General features: G+C 49.1%; 2 protein-coding genes across 4 annotated transcripts; one reads left to right on the top strand and one right to left on the bottom strand.

Moving 5' to 3' along the window:
• The first annotated feature begins 444 nt into the window (after window positions 1–444).
• On the top strand, window positions 445–6,920 carry LOC106601012 (kelch-like protein 11). 3 transcript variants are annotated; one of them, XR_001327929.2, is made up of 3 exons: window positions 445–1,013; window positions 1,317–4,085; window positions 4,200–6,920. XR_001327929.2 is itself a non-coding variant. In XM_014192856.2 (2 exons), the coding sequence occupies exons 1-2, from the start codon at window positions 535–537 to the stop codon at window positions 2,899–2,901; spliced, it is 2,064 nt and encodes a 687-aa protein (XP_014048331.1). In that variant the 5' UTR covers window positions 445–534; the 3' UTR covers window positions 2,902–6,920. The 3 variants fall into 3 exon arrangements, 1 of the variants encoding a protein (XP_014048331.1); XR_001327928.2 differs by having other exon boundaries at window positions 1,317–4,100; XM_014192856.2 differs by having other exon boundaries at window positions 1,317–6,920.
• A 567-nt stretch (window positions 6,921–7,487) lies between these two features.
• Window positions 7,488–10,354, bottom strand: LOC106601013 (kelch-like protein 10). Its single transcript, XM_014192857.2, has 5 exons — window positions 9,786–10,354; window positions 9,041–9,527; window positions 8,343–8,963; window positions 8,107–8,256; window positions 7,488–8,005 (listed from the first exon to the last, which is right to left on the bottom strand). The coding sequence occupies exons 1-5, from the start codon at window positions 9,980–9,982 to the stop codon at window positions 7,637–7,639; spliced, it is 1,824 nt and encodes a 607-aa protein (XP_014048332.2). The 5' UTR covers window positions 9,983–10,354; the 3' UTR covers window positions 7,488–7,636.
• Between the last annotated feature and the right edge of the window lie 107 nt (window positions 10,355–10,461).

Below are 10,461 nucleotides of genomic sequence, written 5' to 3'. Positions count from 1 at the left end.
GATATCATATGCAATAACAACAGAGGACGTAGTGGCCTATTGGGAGCTGTCTTCGTTTTCTCAAACAGCCAGTGCATATGAGGGTCTACTAGACGGCTATAGAGCTTATTCTTCAGACCTCAGTCCTGTTTTATGTGCTCTGGGGGTGTCATTTCTGTTCATTCATGGCAAAGTGATTCTACTCACTTATGTAACAGAGTGGGACTATGTATTGGCCTGGCCCTTTTATGTGAAAGAACATCCATCACATTAAATGAATGGAAACATCCATGTGTAGCTTCCATTCATGTCATTCAAAGACACCCACTCAGAGAAGGTGAATTGATGATACCCTGCTTCGGCAGAGAAAGCTGAGGTTGAAGAAGCACAAAAGCTTCTCCTGTCCGCCACAAATTAGTGGGATGGGCTTTACCGCACACGCCGAGCAGTAACGCCTTGCATCCACTGCGCATGTCAGTAATTCCGCCTGTGTTTTGAGTTTATGTATGTGTCTGCGTGTGTGTTCTTTCCCACACGAGTTTACTGGAATTCCGAATGCTCACAACCACCGCCAGAATGGCAGCTGCACCCCCGAACTCAGACGACTCTAGCCGGGGTAGTAGCGGTAGCAGCACGCCCGGCGTCCTTGTCGGGGACGGGGACACGGAAGAGGCCGAGGATTTCACCTCCTCCTCCCACTGCACAGAGCTGTCTCGGCGGCAGAATGAACAGAGGAAGCAGGGATTGTTCTGCGACGTGACGCTGGCCTTCAGCAGTGGGGCGGCAACCGGGAATGTTCAGAGCTGTGAGTTTTCCGCTCACCGTTCTGTACTGGCCGCGGCTACGGACTATTTCACGCCGTTGCTGGGAGGGCAGTTCTCCGAGTCGCTGTCGGGTCGGGTTGAGTTGAAGGAATGGAGCGCTGAATTGGGACCAGACCCGGAGACGGTGGAGAGTGTCATTCAGTACATGTACATCGGAGAAATACGTGTGAGCACCTGCAATGTGCATGAAGTGTTAGAGCTTGCTGACAGGTTTGTTTACAATTTACATTAGTGTTCCTTTTAATGTGCATAATCCATTTAATCGCCACTTGTTAGTACTTGATTATTTGTATGTAGTTCAGTGACATAATGTTGTTTTGGCTTACTGGAGGTGTCACTGAAGCATATTGGTTAGGGTTTAGGGTCGGGACGTCCCATGGGTCCCGGATAGCACTGACCATCCTGTAACCTGTCAACCCTGAATTTGAGTGTGGTGAGTTCATGGGTGTCATAATTGGCCTTGCCAATGTTTGTTTCTCATGTTCTGTTATTGATTGTGTGTTTTGGCTGCAGGTTCCTGCTGCTGCATCTGAAGGAGTTCTGTGGGGAGTTCTTGAAGAAGAAGCTGAGCCTGGCCAACTGTGTGGCGGTGCACAGCCTGGCCCACATGTACACCCTGGACCAGCTGGCTCTGCGGGCCGCAGACATGATCCGACGCAATTTCCACAAGGTCATCCAGGATGAGGAGTTCTACACCCTGCCCTTCCACCTGGTGAGGGACTGGCTGTCTGACGCGGAGATCACCGTGGACGAGGAAGAGGTGCTGTTTGAGGCTGTGGTGAAGTGGGTCCAGAGGAACACAGAACAGCGGGGGAGGTACTTTGAGGAGTTGTTCCGTCTCCTCCGGCTACCCCAGATTAAGCCCACCTGTCTGACGCGCGTGGTGAAGAACGAGGCGTTGGTGGCTGCCAACGAGGCCTGTCTCCGCCTGGTGTCCGATGCCGTGGAGGGCCACGCCATCCGCTGTGAGAACCTCAAGTCAGCTGACCTGGAGTTCTGGTCGTCCTATATGGCCTCCTTCCAGCCGCGCTTCGGCCAGAACATGGACGTTATCATGGTGGTGGGCGGGGTGTCTGAGGGGGGTGACTACCTGAGTGAATGTGTGGGTTACTTCATCTACGAGGACCGCTGGGTTAACCTGCCCCACATCCACAACCACCTGGATGGCCACGCCATCGCCACCACAGAGTCCCACATCTACGTAGCAGGATCCATGGAACCGGGCTTCGCCAAGACCGTGGAGCGCTATAACCCCAACCGCAACACCTGGGAACAGGTGAGCAACCTGACCACACGTAAACACTCATTTGGTCTCACCTGTATCAAAGACATCCTGTATAGCATCGGTGGCCACGGCAACTTCAGCCCCGGCTTCAAGGACGTGAGCGTGTACGAGCCTGAGCCGGACAAGTGGCACAATCTGGAGTCGGCGCCCAAGATCCTGCGGGACGTGAAGGCGGTGAGCGTGGAGGACCGCTACGTATACGTGACGGCGCGCACGCCGGTGGACACGGACAACGAGGACGGGCTGAAGACGGTCACCACGCGTTACGACACAGAGAGCCGCCAGTGGCAGGACGTGGACTCCCTGCCGCTCATAGACAACTACTGTGTGTTCCAGATGGCCGTGGCCTCCACCAACTTCTACCACACGGCCTCCTGCTGCCCTAAGAGCTACACGGTGCGGGACGAGGCCGCCAAGCAGAAGATCAGCGCCCACATCTCAGACGAGATCCTGGAGAGCTTGCCGCCCGAGGTCACCAGCGTCGAGGGCGCCGCCATCTGCCACTTCGACGAGGACGTCTTTGTGATCGGTGGCTGGAAGAACAGCGACGACGTGGACAAGCAGTACCGCAAAGAGGCCTACCGCTACTCTGCCGAAAGGAAGCGCTGGATGCTGCTGCCGCCCATGCCCCAGCCGCGCTGCCGCGCCACCGCCTGCCACGTACGCATCCCCTACCGCTTCCTGTACGGCTGCCAGCGCTACCCCATGCCCCAGAACCTGGCCCGCCAGCGGGACCGTATGCAGCAGATGCAGCAGCTACACCGGCGCACCCTCACCTTGCGCAGGCAGCTGCAGTCTCAGATCGAGTGCTGAACTATCTCAACCCCTGTCTGTCCATCACATACACTCCAGAATGGGAGCAGCCCAGTCCAGCCCCAAGCCCCAAACATCCCCTGGCATCCATCGTCATTAACCCCCACCCATAACCTGCTGGAGCAGTGGCTCCTATGTTGCTCTCATGTTGGTTCTTTTTCAAGAGAACGCTGTGCCAGATCATCAGGTTGAGACGATGGTGTTGGTTGAGACGATGGTGTTGGTTTGTGACGATGGTGTTGGGTTGAGACGATGGTGTTGGGTTGAGACGATGGTGTTGGTTTGAGACGATGGTGTTGGTTTGAGACGATGGTGTTGGTTTGAGACGATGGTGTTGGTTGAGACGATGGTGTTGGTTTGTGACGATGGTGTTGGGTTGAGACGATGGTGTTGGGTTGAGACGATGGTGTTGGTTTGTGACGATGGTGTTGGTTGAGACGATGGTGTTGGTTTGAGACGATGGTGTTGGTTTGAGACGATGGTGTTGGTTTGAGACGATGGTGTTGGTTGAGACGATGGTGTTGGTTTGAGACGATGGTGTTGGTTGAGACGATGGTGTTGGTTTGAGACGATGGTGTTGGTTTGTGACGATGGTGTTGGTTTGAGACGATGGTGTTGGTTTGTGACGATGGTGTTGGTTTGAGACGATGGTGTTGGTTTGAGACGATGGTGTTGGTTTGTGACGATGGTGTTGGTTTGAGACGATGGTGTTGGTTTGAGACGATGGTGTTGGGTTGAGACGATGGTGTTGGTTTGAGACGATGGTGTTGGTTTGAGACGATGGTGTTGGGTTGAGACGATGGTGTTGGTTTGAGACGATGGTGTTGGTTTGTGACGATGGTGTTGGTTTGTGACGATGGTGTTGGTTTGAGACGATGGTGTTGGTTTGAGACGATGGTGTTGGTTTGAGACGATGGTGTTGGTTTGTGACGATGGTGTTGGTTTGAGACGATGGTGTTGGTTTGTGACGATGGTGTTGGTTTGTGACGATGGTGTTGGTTTGTGACGATGGTGTTGGTTTGAGACGATGGTGTTGGTTGAGACGATGGTGTTCAAGGCTGGGAGATGTGGGGGTGAAGTGACCCTGTGCTGGCCAGGTGTTTGTCTATGTGGGGAGGACAGGCTGAATGTTACAAATGTGAATAGAGTGTTGTACAGGGACCAACATCGGACTCACTACCTATGTACGTCAGGCACAGGTGATGTTTGTCTTTTTATACATACATATAGTATATAGTTGTATACTTTTATTATATATAAATATTTTCTGTCCCCCTTTTATTGCTTATATGATGTAGGCAATGTGACCCTTCGGTATGGCAGAATCTACATTCCTCCAATCCAATGTGACCCTTCGGAATGGCAGAATCTACATTCCTCCAATACAATGTGACCCTTCGGTATGGCAGAATCTACATTCCTCCAATCCAATGTGACCCTTCGGTATGGCAGAATCTACATTCCTCCAATACAATGTGACCCTTCGGTATGGCAGAATCTACATTCCTCCAATACAATGTGCTTAGTGATGTCAGTCGCTCTCTATGACATTCCATCAGGACACTGACAGTCTCTCCATGCAAATATCACATATATACATACATACACTCTGTCCAGCTGAAGGCTCGGGACAATACCAGTATTGCGATACTCGTTAGTGTCGTGGCAAGTGAACATAACACGAAGCACATTTAACTTGTTTAGGAAAACAAACATCTTATGTCATCCAGTCACATTTATTTTTCCAAGCTATAGCACACAATATGTTACATACAGCAGGTTATTAAAGGACCTAAGGGTTCGGTCTGTTTCGTGTTTTCATTTTTGCCATGGAAAAATGATTGCCATACTGGTGTCATCCTGGCCCAACCAGTCAGTCGGACCAAACCCTTACCAACACCTGATGGCTTTGCTGTGCTTTATATTAGCTTCATCTGAATGGCTCTGCTTGTTGTTGTTATAACTTTGATACAGTAGCTCAACATGAATGAAAGGAGAATAGTCTTATATTTATTATCAGATCTACGGTCCAATCAAGAGTGGACAACTTAATTAGTGACTTACCACCACTATCTATGTGGGCTGTGGTTTTCCCCTGTTTCCTTAATGGATCACAGTAAATTAGACGTCTCTCCTCCCCTCGTTGCTCCTAATGTTTCCTCTGTCTTATTACTGACGTTCGATAGTGTATTTCTTTGAGCAGTCAGTGCAGAGAGGGGGAGTCGACAGAGAAATCTCCCATGTGGCATCAGTTAGAAAGAAAGGAAGTTGGAAAGGAGAATGGAGATGGTGGGAGTCTGAGACAGATGGAGAGAGAGATTGTTCATCCATCCCCAATCTCTTAATTAGACTCGTGTGCACCCATCCGTCTGCAAGAGTGATGGTCATTATTCTGTTCATGTCTGAGTCTTGTGGAAAATTCTCCTTGTCAGTTTTTTCTGACAGGTATCTTAATGAAAGTCTTTTTAATTACTTTTTTTACCCAATTGGTAGTTACAGTCTTGTCTCATTGCTGCAACTCCGAGTCTGTACGGGAGCTACACGCCTCTCCCGTACAGACTCGGGAGAGGCGAAGGTGTGCATCCTCCGAAACACAACACAACGACCACTTAACCCGGAAACCAGCCGCACCAATGTGTCGGAGGAAACACCATACACCTGGCGACAGTGTCAGCGTGCACTGCGCCTGTCCCGCCACAGGAGTCGCTAGTTCGAGATGGGACAAGGGCATCCCTGCCAATCTCTCCCCTAAACCGGACGATACTGGGCCAATTGTGCGCCGCCCCATGGGTCTCCCGGTTGTGGCCGGCTGCGACACAGCCTGGACTCGAACCCAGAATCTCTAGTTGCACAGCTAGCGCTATGATGCAGTGTCTTAGACCGCTGCGCCACTCGGGAGGCCCCTTAATGAAACAGTCTTAACTTGGTAACATTCCATTGATCATTTGAAATTCCATCAACCATTCCGTTTAATTATTCTTCAGTCTTCTGCTCGTCCCATTCCTGTTAGTAGGAACATTGTGTAGAAGGACCTAGGTGGGAGTTTGAATGTTTCTCTTCTTATTTTGTCTGCATTGGTTTTGAGTTTAATGGCTGGAGGGTGTAGTTCCCGATGGAGGACTTGATAACGTGTGTGTCTGCGTATCTGAGTACGCTAAACAATGCTTGGCGAAGCTGATGAAAAGCATGCTTAGTAGTGCACTTGTCTACCCCTTAATCAGTTTGTAATATTTAAGTCCGAGTGGGTTTACCTGTCATATTTGTCTTCAGATTTGGCCGATTTGCATTTTTTTCTTTTAATTTATCATTTAATCCAACACCAGCCGATAATCTATTCTGTTCCCATGTGAGAAAATATGTGCATTTGCTTAGTAATCCAAAATGAATGTGATGTGAAGTGTGGGGCAGCCCTGTTGCTGTACCTTATACAGGTGTTCATCTGCGAGATCCTGCCACATTGTTGTATGTTCTCCTCACCCTCCAAAGACAGTCAGATGAGATGTATAGACCAGTGGTTCCCAACCAGGGGTACGAAGACCCCTGGGGGTACTTGGCCTAGCCACAGGGGGTACTTGAAAAGACTGAGTCCATAGGGTTAGTGGTAAAATGCACATGAGGGGGGTACTTCAGGGGTACTCCGGGCAGAGCAAAATTCAGTTGGTGGTAGGTTGTGAACCACTGCTATAGACTAGAGGGTATCCTTATGTTACTGAGCGGAATGACCATATCAAGGTGAATGTGTTGCCATTGAGTTCAAGAGTTCATTGATTGTTATAAGCACTATCCCTGAAGCTAATTTATAACGTAAAGCACTATAATTTTGAGAATGCAATGAAAGGGTATTTCCTCAGTTTTGTTCCTCTTGCATAGCATTTGAAAAAATATTATTGACATATGTAGGCAACATATATTTTTGCTTTGCATGTGGCAGTCTGGCATTGTGTCAATATATTGGATGTAAAAAAAAATATGCTGATGTCATCACTTGCAATTAAAATGTCAATTTCTTTTTTTTACAACCTTGGTTTCCCATCTATCTTGTGTAAGGGGTAATCTAAATTCTGAATGTCATTTTGGTCAATGTTATTGGGCAGTTTTCAAGACTAGCTCTATATACATCTGTCTTTTCCTTGGGTGGAATTTTCTCCTCCAACGTGACAACCTCCTTCTTTTTTCTTTTTAAAATTTTTTACAAAGCATAGAGATGATAGAGAAATCATCCCTCTATAGCTCCTATTACGGCACCTGTGAGAGCATGGGCAGTGTCATTGAGGCAATCTCCATTTTTAAGTAGTCCATTTTCTTCACAATCGACCCTGATGACCATGAGGGATCAGCCAATAATGTTGGAAGTCCCACCCAGTTGACAAAATTAAAATGTTGGAAGCCCTCGATGGTGCTGCCAATGCTAAAACAGCATTTTGGCCACTAGAGGCCTCTATCATACTCTGACACTAAGCTACATACATACACATGGACATTAAACAGTACTATGCACTGAGTCATTGGGCATGAGCCAAGCACAGTAACAAATTCAGTCCAGTCAATCTTCCCTTCTACTAACACAGTAGGAAAACAATAGTACAATCATCCTTGCAGATGCAATAAGAAATATAGACATTTATATATGCATATGGGATTTCCTCTGGGACATAGTTGTGGATTTATTTTTCTCATGATAAATGCCAGTGGTAAGTGGGATACAGGAAGGGGTAAGGATAGGGGCGAGGGGGCGTCACACAGACAGGATGCTGTTGGAAGCGGAGAGCTTCAGCTCTTCCCGGGGGGCCTGGAGGGAGTCCCGGGGGGCAGCGTACTGGGCCACGTTGGGCAGCCCGTGCACCACACAGCAGCTGAGGGCACTGCGGAAGATGCCCATGTTGTGGGCGTCGTACCACTCCTCTGTTTTCTCGTCATAGCACTCCACGTTGAAGGTAGTGGTGAAGCCGTTGAAGCCCCCCACCACGAACAGGAGGTCGTCCACCACCTCGATGCCAAAGTTGCTGCGCGGGTTGAACATGGTGGGCACCGTGCGCCATGTGTTGGTCAGCGGGTTGTAGGCCTCAGCGCTACGCAGGCGGTTAGCCCCATCGAAGCCGCCCACCTGGGAGAGGACAGGGGAAACTTGAGTCAAATATTTCTTAACTTTCAGCTCTTACTGAATAAGGCGCTGAAATGCATTGTGCATGTGAATGTTCTGCTCACCGCATAGACCTGCTCCGCATAGGCGATGACCCCCACACCACTGCGCCTGCTTCTCATGGGGGTGGTCAGAGTCCACTGGTTGGTCTGGGGGCTGTAGCTCTCTGCTGTGAACAAGCACTCATTCCCATTGAAGCCACCGCAGATGTACACCTAGAGAAAAGATCATGCCAACATTTTATTAGCAAAAGTCATTATCCATCATGAAGTTCTCTCCCAGGTCCCTCTGTTCCGCTCACCTTGCCATGTAGTGTGGTAGCACTGGCATCACTCCTCTGCTCATGCATGGGGGCAATCAGGGTCCACTGGTTAGTCTCAGGCTCATAAGACTCAGCGGTGTTCAGTCGTACGTAGCCATCAAAGCCACCCATGGCATAGATACAGCCATCCAGCACCGCCACACTGACGTAGCAGCGCCGCGAGTGCATGGGGGCCACCTGGTGCCAGGTCCGTGTGACGGGGTTGAACTTGCGTACACTGTTAAAGTAGTCAACGCTGTCAAAGCCACCCACACAGTAGACAAAGCCATTGAGGTAAGCAGCTCCATGGTAGGCTCGAGGGCTCTCCTCCTCCCGGGTCACATTCACCCACCGGTCAGCCCGCGCATCATACGCCTCAATGCCATTGGTGGGGCTGCCACCACTCCAGCCACCGATGGCCAATAGGATGGCATAAGGCAGGCGTGGGCGGGTCAGAGGGTTGCGGAAGTCAGTGTTGGAGGGCCCGTTCATGTTCAGGTCGTACATGGCCTTCAGGGCACTGATGATGATAATAGGCTTGCAGTCGTCATTGTCCTTCACCAGGGTATTGTTCTTCACGTTGTTCATGAAGTAGTCGGCTGTCATCAAGGCCATGCGGACCTAAGCACACAGACACAGACAGACAGACGTGTGGTTAGCTGTTGACTAGCACGACACCCAAACTGTTCACCTCTCACCTTGGGCAGCAGCACAGAGACGTGGGCCTTGCGGTCCTGAGGCGAGTGGTTTATCCAGCGTAGGACCGCCTCAAACACAACATCCTCCTGCTTCACATTCAGGTCGTCCTTCTTGATGATGTCACAGAGCTGTGCCAGAGAGAGCTCCATGAACTCCTCTGAGAAACACACCATCTCAAAGTGGTGCAGGATGAAGAGGTAGGCCCGGCGGCGCAGATCAGGGCAGGAGTAGAAGTCCGCAAACTTGCAGATGCCGATGCAGTTCTGCAGACAGAGGTGGGCCTCCAGATAGTCGCAGCAGGCTCTCACGATCCCCAGGATGCAGAACTGGTCTGCAGCCGCCAGGAGAGGTTCTACATTCTCTGCAGTCACAGGCACGGAACGTGTGTAGGCATACTCGATGATCAGGCGCATCATGTCTGGGTTCACACCAGGAATGCTGTAGACCCGCTTCTCAATGTTGTTCCAGCCGCTTGTGAAGAGAGCACTGTGGGTCAGGGGTTATAATAATACAGGGAGATAGAAACATCAATATTCTTCTCACTACAGCATTGCAAGTGAACAAAGTTCCTCAGGACTCCCCAAAAGGAGTCCTAATAATTACAGAGAGTTGCACCAAGGCAGAGATACCATAAATCAACGATGTTCTCGCATTCTCATTCAAAGTCAAGTGGTGCCTGAATGGGAATGTCGTCTAGCCAGCACATCCCAACCCAACCTATCCCAACCAGGGGAGGCTACTCACCGGAAGTATGAGCTGCATCCACAAAGAATGTTCTTGTGGGCATTGAACTCGATGCCGTTGACTTTGATGACCACATCACAGAGTTTTCCCTCCAGACGTAACTCGTTAAAGATTGTACAGGTCATAGCACTCATTTTCCTCTCCATGATGCATCTTTGAAATTTGGTTGAGGTGGCTGTCTCTTCCTGATCATTCATTCCTTGCGTAATAAATCTATTATGAACTATATTTAATGTGGTTTTGCTAGCTCTTCAGCTTAGACATTTAGCTGGTTTACTACAGCAGTTGTGTTCATCTAAGGATTGTGAATTGTGAATGTTCCACTTATATTATGTTCCAAAATTGTTCATTATTACATCACTGCGATGAGCAAATGGAATTAGAGCATCAGCCTCACTTGTCATAAAAAATGTTGTGTTTAATTTGATCTATCTGACTGATATGCCTACTGATCTTACAGTGAATGTGTAACAGTCATTTAACACTAATATTTGACACTACATAATACATTTTATTAAATACAGTCCATTTCAGATGTAGTGAGAGAGAGAACGTGAATTAAGAATACATAGAAGCACACAATTTGCCATAATACTTTCTTAATCTGCTCTATCAGAACATAAATTATATTAGGAACATGTAATACTGCTTTTGTGGTACTGGGGAAGATGTTACA

This window comes from Salmo salar, chromosome ssa03 (assembly GCF_905237065.1).
Source record: "Salmo salar chromosome ssa03, Ssal_v3.1, whole genome shotgun sequence".
NCBI lineage: Eukaryota > Metazoa > Chordata > Actinopteri > Salmoniformes > Salmonidae > Salmo > Salmo salar.
The sequence above is the reverse complement of the archived record's forward strand: the minus strand, read 5'-3'. Positions and strand labels throughout refer to the sequence as shown.

Excerpts from the sequence above, each read along its gene's own strand:
- LOC106601012 (XM_014192856.2), top strand. The coding sequence starts at position 535 with ATGCTCACAACCACCGCCAGAATGGCAGCTGCACCCCCGAACTCAGAC. Across the intron at positions 1,014-1,316 it reads GTGTTAGAGCTTGCTGACAG|GTTCCTGCTGCTGCATCTGA; the intron begins GTTTGTTTACAA and ends TTTTGGCTGCAG.
- LOC106601013 (XM_014192857.2), bottom strand. The coding sequence starts at position 9,982 with ATGAATGATCAGGAAGAGACAGCCACCTCAACCAAATTTCAAAGATGC. Across the intron at positions 8,964-9,040 it reads TCTCTGTGCTGCTGCCCAAG|GTCCGCATGGCCTTGATGAC; the intron begins GTGAGAGGTGAA and ends CTGTGTGCTTAG. Across the intron at positions 8,006-8,106 it reads ATGCGGAGCAGGTCTATGCG|GTGGGCGGCTTCGATGGGGC; the intron begins GTGAGCAGAACA and ends GTCCTCTCCCAG.